This window comes from Adiantum capillus-veneris, chromosome 1 (assembly GCF_014529385.1).
Source record: "Adiantum capillus-veneris isolate H3 chromosome 1, ASM1452938v2, whole genome shotgun sequence".
NCBI classification, from domain to species: domain Eukaryota; kingdom Viridiplantae; phylum Streptophyta; class Polypodiopsida; order Polypodiales; family Pteridaceae; genus Adiantum; species Adiantum capillus-veneris.
In genome coordinates, this window is record NC_140931.1 from 93709948 (window position 1) to 93724574 (window position 14627).

Here is a 14627-nt window from a genome sequence, read left to right on the forward strand (position 1 = left end):
TTCAAATTGGAGAGATCAGAAAGTTCTATTAGGTCTCGTGTGACCTCAAAAAATCTTCTTCTTTTTCCTTTTCTTCTTCTTCAATCTTTTTCTTCACTCCATGCTAAACCTCAATTAATTGTGATGCCTTGCTCTCCTTTTGCAAACATTTCACTAGATCTTTCAACAATCTCAAGAGTACAAAAAATATGCAAGCATTGTATGCCAAATTTAAACAATTCAAGCATAAATAAAGAGACATTAAAACGCAACATGCCTTGAAAAGAGGGATTTTGATTAGCACACAGACATAATATGGAATGAGTTTTTTGCAACATGAAAACAAAAATCAAAACAATTTTGAAGTTCATAATGGGAAAAATGGACTCCACAACAGCAACTACTTCTATAATTAATGAACTCGAAAATTACAACTTTTGTCTCTCTTCATCCTACTTTTTCACCTTAAGTCTCTCAACAACCATAGGTGTAACCATGCTTTGATACATCGAAGTAGGCTGATGTTCATCCCGCAGCAAAACTGGGCATTAGCCCTCCCAAGTTAGAACCTGAAGCTTGCTTCTATAAATGCCATAACTCCATTCCTCAGATCAACACAAGTGTTACATCTCAAGTAGGTGTTGGTGTGCTTTTGACTTCAGTGACAATCAGGAAGTTTGCCCACTGCATTGACTAATTTTTGCATTCTCCCTTGATACCCAACTTCTCTACAAACTGCTGATGCAACTCTTTCTTCATAGTGGGAGGTAGAAGGTTCCAGCTTGCTTTCATATGGGGTGGCAATGGTGCAAGAAGGCGTAGGCTGTCCACAAAAGCAATCTTTTCTTTGCTTACCTGACCATTCACCATCTTGGGCTTCTTTTTCTTGAGCTCCCTTATCTTTGGGATAGCAAGGAGGCGGCTGTGCAAGTGGAGAAATGGCCTTTCGCTGGTCACACTACCTTTGACGTCTGTAACAATAGGCAAATTCCTTCTCTTTGGGGCCGTATTCTGCTGTTCTTCGGTTGAGTTGACGTCTTCTTTAACCTCATTGAGCCACCTTTCATGGACCTGCCTTCCATACTTGTAGTCCCCTAATATGGGCATCCCAAGTGCTTGAGCGCAGTGTACGCGAAGCTTCCAACAAACAAGATCTATTTAGCTAGGAGCACACAGAGAAGAGCCTTTCTACTACTCAGTTAAAATTCCAGTTAACAATTGTCCTTCAACATGTGGAAAATAAGAAATGACCTGATGCTTACGCCCCGTGTAGGGATGAAGCTCCAGCCACGTGCAACCTGTAATAGGGCAGCAGGAAAAAAATACACCTCACATTCTACCCTTCAGCATTCCCAACAGCTAATTTTGCACACCATACCATTCAAGGAGGAGCCTAAGACTCTGTACTCAGTGACTGCTTCCAATGCATCCTCTGCGTTGCTGTCATGGGCTACCACAATGGCTTCCGACGTCCCACTGTCCAGAACTATCTACAAAAACGACAGAAAAAGGTGAAAAATCACGATGGCCTACATAAGAGGATAAGAAAAGAGTGTGTGAGACCCCTCTTTATAGAATAAGAAAACAAATGTCAACTATCTCTAACATGACCTCCATATGCGTAAGAGAATGCTTAATTGATGCCCCTCTTACAAACAAAAAGGAAGAAAAACAGACATCATTAGCTTGCCATGTGGCACTAATTGATGAGCTTTATCCAACGGTCCACAATTGCTCCCAAGAATTCCATGGTTCAATAAGGCCTATTGTGAAAAAATATTCCCTCCATAAGCATAAAGAGAATCAAAGATACAATCACAGAAGTGCTGGCAAGTCCTCGCTCTTTTCACCCAATCCTCTCATAATGCACGTCAGACAGACAAGCCATGTTATTACATGCACTTGGCAAATGCAGTGCAGATGTGAGATGCAAGCAGCATCACAAAATAACAATTATGAAGACAAGACAAAATGAAAACCTGCATGCCTTGCCTGCAGTGGAGTAGCCCTTGTCCTTCCAAGGTCTACCTATATGTTCGCCCTCAGCCCAGAGACCCATTGAGATACCCAACAAAGCTGGTGACACATTTGTCTATACAGCCTGCCTCTAATATTGCCCAGCCTTGCTGTTTTACCCATACCCACCCACAATGCCACGACCATCATCTTATAGACACCCTGGATGTCACCCACACAGCCCTCAAGCGGCTCACTGCAGCTTGTTGCTAACCACTTCATTGCATATCACATTGCCAGTACGCAGCCACTTGCAGCTAGCTTGATTTTATGGATTCACACTGCCACCAAACAGCACAAGAATGCATGATTGCACATGAGCATCCAGTACATGTCTTTGACATGCGTGGGTTACTTCCTTTGTTTTTGGGTTTTTTACTCTCTTTTGTTTTGATTTTAGAGGGTGGCATGTGACCGGTTGTAGGTTAGGGTTTTTGCATCTAGACTAGAGACACAATATAAAACCGTGTTTGTCCAGCCAGTCACAGACGCACTCCCCTAAAAAGGTGGTCCATGCTGATCTCTGAATCAATGCAAGAATCCTTTGACTTTTTGAGCCAAAAATGATGGGTTTGTACCCTTGGTATTACGGAGAGGCAATATGCCAATTACAAGAATGCATGATTACACAGGAGCATCTAGTGTACATGTCTTTGATGTGTGTAGGTTACTTCCTTTGTTTAATTCTGGGCAATATTTGTCACAAATGGGAGCGCATAGCAATATAAATATACTCGAATAAATAGAATTTATCACTTAATACCGATGCCAAAGGATACACACACACGTGCGCGCGCACTTTTTTTGTAAATCTGATTTTTACCAGTGGGAAACCTCAAAGCGAGGAAAACCCACCAAAAAGATCAAATACAAGGGAGAGAACACAACTGTGTTCTGCAATGTAAAATCGCTAAAAGCAAACATAGAAGAGTTGCAAGATTTCTAGGGATATGTCCCCAGTGTCAAAGGCAAAATGTAACGATTGCCTCAACGAAATCTTGAAGGATGGAAAAGGATCCACCTCACGACAGTGAAACATACAGAGATTGCGATGGTGCCACAGAGACCACAGCGACCAAAATCTGACCCATGCGAAAAAGATGGCAAAACGTTGGAGGGAAGTCGGAAGAATGCCAAAAAGCCAGAAACGTCTGTGGAAAACCATTGAGGGAAATCGAAGATTCATACAAGCAGAAACACATCGAAGGAATGTCTTGGTGCAGCGACAAACCCAAAGCACATGTCTGACGTTCTCATCAACAACAGAGCAGCTGACACAACAAGAGGAGCTAATGTGACGCGCTGCAAGGAGAGTTCCAACTAGAAGAACTCCCAACAAACAACACCAAAGAAACAGATGCTCCTTAAGAGGCAAGTGAGACTTCCAGATCGCAGTGAGAGCCTGTCTCCACCATCGTTTAGATTTGTGCAAAGCCCAGAGCGCATTACAGTGATCAACCAGCCAAGAGTCTTGCACAAGAGAAGCATACATATATTGGGCAGAAATCGCATCCATAGGAGTGTCCCATAAAGTCCAATCCTGCATGCGACAACCACCTGCCAACGACGGAATAGGGAGGAAATCAGCCAGCATATGATGAAGCAGACTCTAAATCCGACGATAATGCATGCCCAACCCAAAGCGTGCTGCTGCCTGAGAAAAAGGTAAGCAAATTCCTAGATGAATCCACCACATCATTCACTGTGCATACGCCACGACCAGAGAAGAAGTAGGCTTGACGAGGCGATTGATCAACAAGGGTAAGAGAGAACACCTTCCTCCAATGAGTGCTTTCCAAACGCAAGGAATTCCCATCTGCTTGCTGCATGCCATGCCAATAGAGATGATCCGTAACCTCTTTCAAGGAGGAGAGCAAGACAGAGAGCAAGGCAGAGGTGAATAAGCAACCAGGAACATAACCATCCATCTTACCAAACACAATCTCCCAAAGGGAAGTCTGCCAACGACCAAAAGCGGGAGTGGTAGCGTGCCGACATAGATCAACAACCATAACTGTCCATGGCTGAGATTGCCGCACAAGAGTAGGTAACAACATAGCTTTCATTGACAATACATTGCGTCGAAGGTCCAAAATATTCAGCCCCCCAAGACACTTCGGAGTGCAAAGTTTCTGCATTGCTAACAAATGGAGGCCTTTCTTATGAGAACTAGTGCACCACAAGTGAGATACAAAATTAGACATAAGCAATGAGAGACGAGAGCGAGGCAAGTGCAACAACGGCATATAAAATTGAACACATGCCATCATGATACTTTGCACATACGAAGTTTGACATGTAGCGGCCATGTAGACAGTTTCCAATAGTGCAATTTGACATTCAATCGTTGCATAACCCAATCAATTTGTTGTGTATTCAAGGGCCTGCATCGTGGCAGCAATAAAATCCCATTGAACCGTATCGAAAGCCTTTTCAATGTCTACTTGCATCACAAGCACATCCTGCTGGATATACTTTGCATATTCCATTCCAATCAATACATTAGCCATATTATCCAAAATCTGGCGACGAGGAATAAAGCCATATTGTGCAAAATGGATACCAGCCATAAGAGGTTCCTTGATACGGTTCACAATGATTTTAGCCAAGATTTTATAAATAACCGGCATAAGGGTTATCGGCCGCCAATGCGAGAACTGCTCACAAAGCGCTTGTTTGGGCAATAACTTCAACAAACCCTCTTTCCAAGACATCGGCAAACACTGCTTTGCCCATGCAATGTTCATCATGTAAAGCAAAGGTTCTTTCAGAGGCTCCCAAAAGGAGATTAAAAAATTCCACAATGAGCCCGTCCCAACCAGGCGAACGCCATCTGCCAAGAGCAAGCAATGCCGAGTGCAATTCATTTTCTATAAAAAAGGCCAAAGCATCATGAGGCAAGACAGTTGAATGCGCTGTAGATAACAAAAGTTGGCGTGCAATAATAACTTCAACAGATGCCGCGGGGGGGGGAGGGGGGGGGGGGGAAACATTCCTAAAATGTGACACCATGGCATCCGCTCACGCTTTGAGGTTGTCCAGGCTCCAGGTTGGAACATAACCCGTTTAATAGTTTGAGAAGCCCTTGAATGATGCAAGTGCTTAAAAAACTATTTCGTGGCACACCCCTTGTCCACAAAAGCTCGATGGCGAGCACGAGTCTGCCATTTAACCAATTTTCGTTTATCATTATGCTGCAAACTCACTCGGGCTTGGCAAAGGGCTATCAATTCAATTTCTGACAACAAACGTATGTCAACTAAGAGTTGGAGCTGTTGATACATATGTTTGGCCTCCTCAACATCGCCGCATAATTGAAACATGTACTGCTTACCATAGTACTGAATTACACTTTGCACTCGTACAACAAAGCGAATCCAAGCAACATCACAATCAAGGTACATTTGAGCAACCAAGGGGGGAATAACATCATAAATCATCTCGCGGAATGCCTCATGCGAAAGATAAGCATTGTTGATGTGCAGCAAGCATTTCTTAGAAAGAGGCTGATCAGAGTGTGGTTGCCCATGGCGCAACACCATCACAACAAGAGTATGATAAGATAAAAGCAAAGAATGGTCTATGCGCATTTCGTATACAAACTCAGCAACTTGTTGCATGCCAAGGACATACCACCGATCTAATCTTGCACGGTATGTAGAAAAGGCATTATGTTGAAATGTGTACCCCGAAACATTAGGATGCAAGAGGGTCCACAAGTCCAACATCTATGTGCATGCAACAAAATTTGTCCAGGCCTGCAATTCTATGCATGCGTGCGCACACGCACACACACACACACACACAAATATATATGTACATATGTATGCACTGGAAAAGCCGAAAGCTTACAAAGAAGGTCGTGCAGCTGTAAAGTTTAGCACTTTCAGCGGCTTTGAGGATAAGGCAAAGGCTCTTACTTTCCTCCAGCAAATTGATACAGCTTATGCAGGAGGGAATTTTACAGAGGCCTCTAAGGTCAAGAAAACTGCCACTTTCTTGAAAGACAATGCGCTTACATGGTGGACGACCATCTTGATGCAAGGACATGCACCCGCCACATGGGTATACTTCAAGCAAATGTTTGCATCTGCGTGGCTGTCAAATGTATTTGAAGTCGACGTCATGACAGATTGGCACCAACTCACTGCGGCTACTTGCAAGAGCCTACGGGAGTACAATCGGAGGTTTTGTAAATCATTGCTCTCAATAACTTCCTACAGATTCATGCCATTGACAGAGCAGATAGAGAAGTATTGTTGTGAGTTTCCTAGAGGGCTTCAAGATTACTCTACAAAGAACAGAGTGGCTACCCTCACTCAGCTTATGTAACTTGCCAACATTGGTCTTGCCTTGTTGAAGGGAGAGGATAGTGGATTTCCGGGCAACGTAAAAGGGGGGCAGCAAAAGAAAAATTCAACAAAGAATCCCTTTGCAAAAGCGGCTCCTAAAGCATCACAGGGGTCAGAAAAGGACAACAAGGATAAGGACTCAGTCGGGACTTCTAGAGCGCAAGCAAAGAAGCAAAAAAGGAAGCCTTTTGTGCGCACGTCACTCGGGGAAAAGAAGGTCTTGATGGCTAAAAATAAATGCTTTATATTCAAGCACCCTGGTCACTTTGTTGCAGATTGTCCACAAAGGAAAAGGCCAGCTGATTCGGATGATAAAGAAGATAAAAAAGAAAAGAAGCCCAAGCCCACGGCCGGTTTGGTGCAAGATATGGTGGGTGACAGGCCAAACACGTATGCCACTGAGTTATCCAGAGCATGGGGTAAAGTCAGAGATCAGACGGCACTCATCTTCTTTGATCCAGGTGCCAAAGCAAACTTTATCTCACCAAAGTTAGCTATGAAGCTCAACATCAGAGATGGGGTACACGGCAAAGGCAGGATTGGCATGTCCGGGACACTCAGAGTGTGTTATTCCCATCATTGGAAAGCTGTGTCTGCATATTCAGTCATATGTGGACACAGAAGAATTTTGTATCATGCCATTGGAAAGGTGTGATGCGTTTTGGGAATTCCGCGGATGTTCCAAACACATGGCATGCTGGATGTTTGCAACAAGACGATCACTCTTCAACATAGGGGCAAAAATCATGGTTTGGATATAAAGCTCAAAGGGGAGCCTGTCCCTATTGTATCTGCTTCGGCTATCACTTCTGTAATTAGAAATCATCTTTTCTATGTACTTGATCTTTGCACATGATGTTTCAGATAATTGTCAGTCATATTTATTTGTCATAGATAAAGAAAGGTTAGCATTTTTGCGAGAGTTTAATGACTGTAGTTCTGATTCAATATCGTCACAATTGAAGCTGGAGAGGTCTGAGGACCATGCGATAGATTTGGTGCCAGGGTGTAGCCCACCAAACAGACATCCCTACAGGGTTAGTGCGGCGCAGCAGAGAGAGGTTATGGGCCAGGTAGAGAAGCTTTTAGAGAAGGGACTGATTCAGTCTAGTTCTTAACCTTTCTACTCCCAATTGCTTTTAGTGCAGAAGAAGGATCGCTCTTGGTGCATGTGTATTGATTACCATGCGTTTAACAAGAATACCATCAAGAACAAGTTTCCTATCCCAAGAATTGATGATATTCTTGACCATTTAAAGGGTGCTGTAATTTTCAGCAGGATAGACCTTAGAAGTGGGTACCATCAGATTTGTATAAGGCCAGAGGATGTGCACAAGTCTTCGTTTAGAACTACATTTGGTCTTTATGAGTTCTTAGTGATGCCATTTGATCTTACAAATGCTCCGTCCCCGTTCGATAGAATGACGGACCGAATTTTCCGCTCGCATCAGAAGTTTGTTGGCACATTCTTTGACGGCGTGATAGTTCGAAGAGTTGCGCACTCACAGGTTACTTGTCAATCCTAAGAAAAGTGAATTCTTCTTGGAAGAGATCCACTTTCTTGGCCACATAGTGTCAAAGGATGGTGTCCGAATGGATCCCGCAAAGGTTGAAGCTATTAAGACACGCCAGACTTAAAGACTTTGCACGATGTTGGAAAACACGCTCGCTGCTGCTGCCTGCACCTCCCTCGCCATCGCTGCATTCTCTGCCCTCGCGTAGCCTCTGCCAGCCCCACCTCCTGCACGCTGCCATCCTGCCCGCTCCAGCGTGCTCTGCCTTGCGCCTAATCCCCCGCCAGCCCTCAGCGTGCTGCCCCCCGCCCAACACCTGCACGCTGCCCGCACTCTGCTCACTGCTTGTGCGCTGCCCTGCCCTGCACTTCGCGCAACAGCCAGCGTGCAGCCAGCAAGCGAGCAGCTCACCCAGCGAGTCCAACCCGCCTCAGCCCGCAGCCTCCGCCTTCAGCTTCCCGCATACCCCAGCCCGCATTCGGCCAGCCTCTACCCTCAGTTTCCCGCCCGCCCTTCTTCGACACAGCACAGCAGACACAGAATGGTGGCTTCTGCTCCACCACAGAGGGACTCCATTGAAGCCCCCTCACCCGACACCGCGAAGCCGACCCTTCAACTTGCTCTTTCGCCAGAAGAGCAAGCGAGCTTGATGGCCGAAGTGGAGCGCTTGCAAACCACTTCGGTTATCTGTAAGATCATTGACACTTGGCGCAGTCGACGCGAAGTTCGGGACTTACTATAGGCCCGTCTCCTCTCTGATGTAGGCAAGATCACCGATGTCCAAATCCTCGGGAGAGGGTACTACCAGGTCGAGTTCGAGTCTGCAGATATGACGACCAAGGTGATTTCGATGAGCCCACTCAGCATCAGAGCAGCTCAAGCTTACTTTCGACGTTGGCATCACGGTTTTGACCCTACTACAAACGTGCTCGAGGAGGAGGCAGACTTACCGATTTGAGTCTGCTTCCCAGGCCCGAGGCAAGAGTACCATCCTCTCCTACCCAGGATTGGTTCCATGTTCGGGACACTTTTGGAGTCTCCACGCACGGCAGCTTCACTTGTGGCCAAGGCCGTAGGTTTACCTACTGTGCGGGTTCTCGTTCGTGACACGCTCTCCCTCCCCAAGGTGGTACTGCTGCCCAGGGTAAGTGGAGGATGGATCAGACAAAGTGTGGAGTATTCGGGTCTCCCGAACTAGTGTTTCATATGCAGGCAGATGGCCCATATGGCAAAGGCATGTCCTCGCATGAGACCTAGACCCACAGCGCATGCGCAGCCTCCCAAGGCTCAGCATGCCAAGCAGCCAAGTACACAGGATACACAGGCTCGTACTTCGACAGAGATCAGTGACCAGCCAGTTGATGGTTGGCAGCATGTGCCTGGCCACCGCCGTCAGGGGAGAGCTCACCCCACTGCTCCTCTTGGTGGGCAACCTGTTGTAGCTCAGCAGCACTGGGTTCCGACTGGAAACCGTTTTGACCCCCTTTAGCAGGACCTGCCTGAGGAGGCCCCATTCACTTTTGTTCCTCCACCACCGCCTCCTTCTCCCTCAACCGTTGTTGTCGCCCCCCCCCCCCCCCCACCTTCGCCCCCCGCCCCTCGATAGGGCCCACAGGCTCGTCTCTTGACCCTTCCGTCACTCCTCCTCAGACGCAAGGTATTGGCCAAGCTTCTGCCGCGAGGCGTTCTCTTGGTAGTGCTTTCGCTACGAGCCGTGTGGCTCTTGAGGGATAGCCCCACCTGAGGCCGCCTTTTTTGGTGCTCACTTCTCCCTTTGCAGCGGTCCCTAGAGGTCTGACCAGCTATGACATTCGCAGACGTTGGAGTTTCTTTCACTACAGCTTCACTCGGTTTCTGGGTGATTCCTCTCTCGACTTGGAGAAGGCCAGCTTTCGAGTCCACGTCCTCTTTCTTGCAGCTAGAGGCAGTGAGGCCCTGGACATAACGGTGGGTTTCTCCTTTCCGTTGTGTGGTATGAATATCACAAAGTGGATGGACCCAACACACAGTCCTGGACTAGCTCCAAGCCCAGGCTACTGAGTTCTCACACCACACACGGGACTTAGCAATGACAGATCTGGTGCAGACACTTTGGCCTCTTGCCAAGTTCAATGTGACACCTCGAGATGCAGCGGGTTGCAAGCACATTGTGGTGCATTTGTTTGCTGACACTCAGTGCCCTCCGTGTTATGTTTTTGTGCATGAGGATTCTTGGACAGAGGATGTAGCCCTTCGAGCTGCATGCTCGGCTTGGGCCCGGGACGGGACAGTTACTTCTTGCGCGCTTATCTAGAGGTCGTTGAGATGCGGATTACTCCCCATCCAAACCGGCCTCAATGATAGCAAGGTTAGCTGTTGTTGCAACATCTGTTTTTTCTCACCGACTCCATGAGGATCATCTCATGCAATGTGCAGGTATTAGGAGGGCCCCAGTTTCAGTGTCAGAGAGGTCGGATGCGTCAGAAACTACAGAGATGCCTTGTGGGTGGTGAGATCGACGTTCTTATGCTGCATGAGCATCATCTTTGTGAGAGCCGCATTGAGCGTTGTGGTCAGATTTTGCGTGGTCGCTATGAGACTTTTTGGTATGCTGCTTTTGGACCTGGAGGCATCCAGGGTGGGGTATGTATGACCATTGCGGACTCTTTGCAGCAGGCCATTGTGCGCACGTGCAGAGTTTTGGGCTCACATTGCAGAGTCTCTGCCGCAGGCAGCGCAATGGTGCATTGGGGGAGACTTCAACATGTTACGAGGACCCAGCTGACAGGGTTGGAGGTAGCCATACTACTATGCATGGAGATGAGTTGGCAGCTTGGGAGAGGTTATGTATGACTCTGCGGGTTTTAGATGTGTGGCAGCATTCTAGCTTTGTGAGGCCACCTAACAGCCTGGCCTTCTCTTGTTTGGACCGTCGAGTGGGAGGAGTGATTCTATCTCGGATAGATCGCGTCTACACTAGTGATCACTTTTGTGACTTACGACTGTTGGCATTTTGGCTGGGACTTCCTTTTCGGACCATGCATAAGTGATCCTCACAGTGACTAATAGGCAGAGGAGGGGGAGCACGATGCTACGCATCCCAGAGAGGGTCTTGCTGGACTCTGCGCTCAGAGAGCAAGTGGAGGCTCTTTGCACAGAGAGCTTAGACGTACACGACTCTCCTGCTGACGCCTCAGAACTTGCTCACCTTAGTCAGCTCTTTCTTCAGGAGTCTTCGGCTCCCCTGGCTGCAGCGAGAGAGGAGCAGTGCCTCCGACAGGGCGTGCTTCCTTGTAGAGGATGCACGAGCAACATCCAGACAGTCCTTGGTTGGAGGAGCAGTTACAGCAGGCTCGCCAAGAGCTCGTCAGCACGGAGGAGAGGCGCCATGAGTTTGCTTTCCATCATCCGGCGCTTTCTTTGAGGCAGTGGGACCTCGGCATACGCATGCCAAGGTCAGTCAATTGAGCAGGCCTGACGGGTCAGTTGCTTCAGAGCCAAAGGACATGCGTGCAATTGCTACTGACTTTTACCATGATTTACTGTCTGCAGAGCCCGAGTCAGAGCGTCGGGATGCATGCAGAGAGCAGGTGTGGGCACAGATGCCTTGTCTTGTGATTGAGGAGATGCGTCAGAGGCTTGAGCTGCCTCTACAGCTAGAGGAGCTGCACACGGCTCTTAGTGCACTCCCCCGTGGTAGCTGTCCACGTGAGCATGGCTTGACCCCGAGCTTTTTCTTGGAGTATTGGGACTTGCTTGGCTCAGATCTTTGTAGTGCTTTTCAGTACATTTTGCACACAGGTGAGATGCCTGACAACATGACTGAGGGCATGATTTACCTCGTTCCTAAGGAGGGTGGCTCCTTGGATGAGATTTGACAGTGGTGCCCCATCACCATCCTCAACTCACCCTACAAAATTCTTGCCAAGGCTCTGAGTTTGAGGATTCAGCCACTTCTAGAGAGCCTTATACATGGGACTCAAACAAGTTTTGTCAAGGAGCGTAGTATCCTTGACAACATCTTTACTTTTTGGGAGGCTTCTGCCCTCGCGCGGCTCCGTGGTGAGGATTTAGTGATTCTTCTTCTCGATTTTGAGAAGGCCTACGACAAATTGACTGGGATTTTTTGGAGGACACTCTACGCAAGATGGGCTTCTCAGATGCTTGAATCAGAGGGGTGTCAGCTTTGTACAGACGAGCACACAGTCAGGTGCTTTTAGTAGGAGGTAGAGGTGATCGTTTCATGCTCACACGTTCGGTCAGACAAGGCTGCCCTCTTGTCCCCTTCCTCTTTCTGTTGTATGCTGAGACAATGAGAAGGTTTTTGGTTTCATAGCAGGTTGATATACGTGGCTTAGCGCTCCCTATTCGGGGAGATGAGCTACTGGACGCTGAGTTTGGAGATGACTCAGCCTTGGCCTCGTACTTGGATGGCCAAGAGGCCAACCTACACAGGTGTGAGCAGGCTCTTGAGACTTTCTGTTGTGCATCTGGCGCACTGATCAATTGGAGAAAGACTGTGGCTTTCTCGGTTGGTAGTGCTTCTATGCCAGATTGGATGCCACGTGAGGGTTAAGAGTGGATTCCCACAGGGACTGTAGTTTGGTACTTTGGTTGTCACGTTGGTTTGGACTTGTCTCCCGAGCAGCAGATTGCTCCCCTCCTTCTGTCTATTGGGAGGAAGTTGTTACATTGGAGCTCCGCACGACTTTCTTTGGCAGGTAGAGTGGTAGTGGCCAACCAGGTGTTGTTGGCTACTATGTGGTACATCACTTCTTGTTGGATCTTCTCGAGTTCTTGTATTAGCCAAGTAGAGAGGTTGATCAGGAACTTCCTTTGGTCAGGGCGTGACTCAGATAGCCCGGGCCAAAGTGGCATGGCAGGTCATCACTCTTCCTTGTTCTCAGGGAGGGTTGGGGATCATAGACCCAGCACAGTAGAGCAAAGCCCTTCATGGGAAGTTCATCGTCAGAGGACTTCTTCCAGGTGAGGAGCCCTGGAAGGAGTTCTTGCTTGAGCGGCTTAGTGCTAAGGTGCCTCAGGCTGGAGGCCCGTGGCGACCCTCGACTCGATGGATTTCACAGAGATGCGTAGAATTGGCTTGAGCAGGAGACTAGAGGACCGCTTCGCTGTGAGTCTCCTTCGTTCCTAGGAGCAATTTCGGCGAGGCCTGAAGCAGCGTCAGCTTACTTGCACGGAGGAGCACCTAAGACAGCCCCTTGTTTGGAATCCCATGGTTAGCACTCAAAGAGGCCACTTGGTTGGTAGTCGACCTCATGTTTCCTGGGGTCCCATGGCAGAGGGTCCATCACGCTCTCTAGGTGACTAGTTACATTTTTTAGGCTTGTCAGAGGAGCTTCAGGGCATTTACCTATAGGGCATGAGAGGGGTGCAGAGCATGTGTCAGGACTCTCAGAGGCAGTACCAGTTGAGTGGCTCACACTTCTCGAGTCAACAGCGCCCAGATGGATGGGAGCCTTCACGCGACTGGAGATTCTCATCTCAGTTCGGGCTTGCTCAGAGACTATACCCTCCCTGTTTTTCAAGCTACAGGGTGAGGGATACTTACACCGAGTTACAGTAGAGGCCCCGCAGGTGGCAAAGTGCTGTTTTCTGAAGATTCGAGTGGTGGGCATCTATGGGAGGGCTTGTGTCATAGATCCCCACTCAGCCCCTCTTGAGACTGGCCACTGAAGACTATGGGCTTGGGAGAGCTGTCCACTAGCACAAGTACAGTGGGATGGATCCTGGAGAGTGGCTGTGGAGGGACCCTTTGTCTTCTACAGACCATCCACGTGTCCCTTTCTCTCAGTAAATTGTTCGACTGGGACGTCACATACTGGCAACACAGAGAGAGGCTCGTCCTGCTGCAGCACCTCATTGGCAAGAGGAGGGTCTCACAACTGAGTAATTGGCAACCTTTTGGGAGAGGTTGTGGGACTCCAGACAACCGAGACGAGTCACTTTGTTCCAGTGGCTGGTTGCACACAGAGCTAAAGCAGTTGGGAGCTGCCTTATACATAGTGGTCTCTCGACCGCATATGTAGCTTGTGACCATCTTCTGGAGAGTCAGTTGTTGGGTTAAAGGCCTAAATAACCCCTTTTTGTACATTTTTATACTTTGTCCAGGTTCAATATGAACCTGGACACATTTTTTAAAGGTCACTTATAATAAAAGTGGGAAAACCCAAAACTCACTTATTGAGTTTTCCCTAAAAACGTGAGCTCTCTCTCTCTTCCTCTTCTTCTGCTAGCGCTTCCTCTCCTGCTGCTCTTCACCTCCCCTCTCTGCACACACACTGCACTTCCTTGCGTGCTGTTTCACTTGCACACACCGCTACGCGCTCATCAACTGGTATCAGAGCCCGATTAGGGTTTTCTCCCAAACCTGCAAACACTGGATTTCAGCCAAGAAGGTCAACTTTATAGCGAGATTTTCCAATTTCATCGCCAATCCCCGGACACCAGAGAGCTCCCGGCAACCCAAATTGACCTAAACCAAAAACAGGAAATTACAGGTTATGACAGCGAAAATACAAGTTTTGCAAATGATGTACTAAGGTGTGGAAATACTTTTGCTAAGTCCCTGCTACCCGAAAACCTTGAAATTGCTGAAAAACAAGCCCTAAAACAGGTGTTTTAAGCAAATTTCAGATTTACGTAGGTTTTTGCGAGTGTTTTTATGGTGCGATTACATTGGGAAAAGTGCAAATTGATGCAATCTACGCACATTTGACAAATTTTGTCGATGTATGACCATTTGTGGCTCAATTTCATGCAATTTTGA

The 14627-nt window shown here is 47.7% G+C and overlaps 1 protein-coding gene across 1 annotated transcript in view; it reads right to left on the bottom strand.

The window, feature by feature from the left end:
• Positions 1-363: 363 nt before the first annotated feature.
• Positions 364-14627, bottom strand: part of LOC147465199 (Pseudouridine synthase family protein) — a 91753-nt gene continuing 77489 nt past the window's right edge. The window contains exons 8-10 of the mRNA XM_086518811.1: positions 1358-1469; positions 1231-1277; positions 364-1116 (exon numbers count right to left, since the gene is read on the bottom strand). Coding sequence (XP_086374937.1) covers positions 673-1116; positions 1231-1277; positions 1358-1469 — 603 coding nt within the window. The 3' untranslated portion in view covers positions 364-672. The remainder of the gene's footprint in view (positions 1117-1230; positions 1278-1357; positions 1470-14627) is intronic.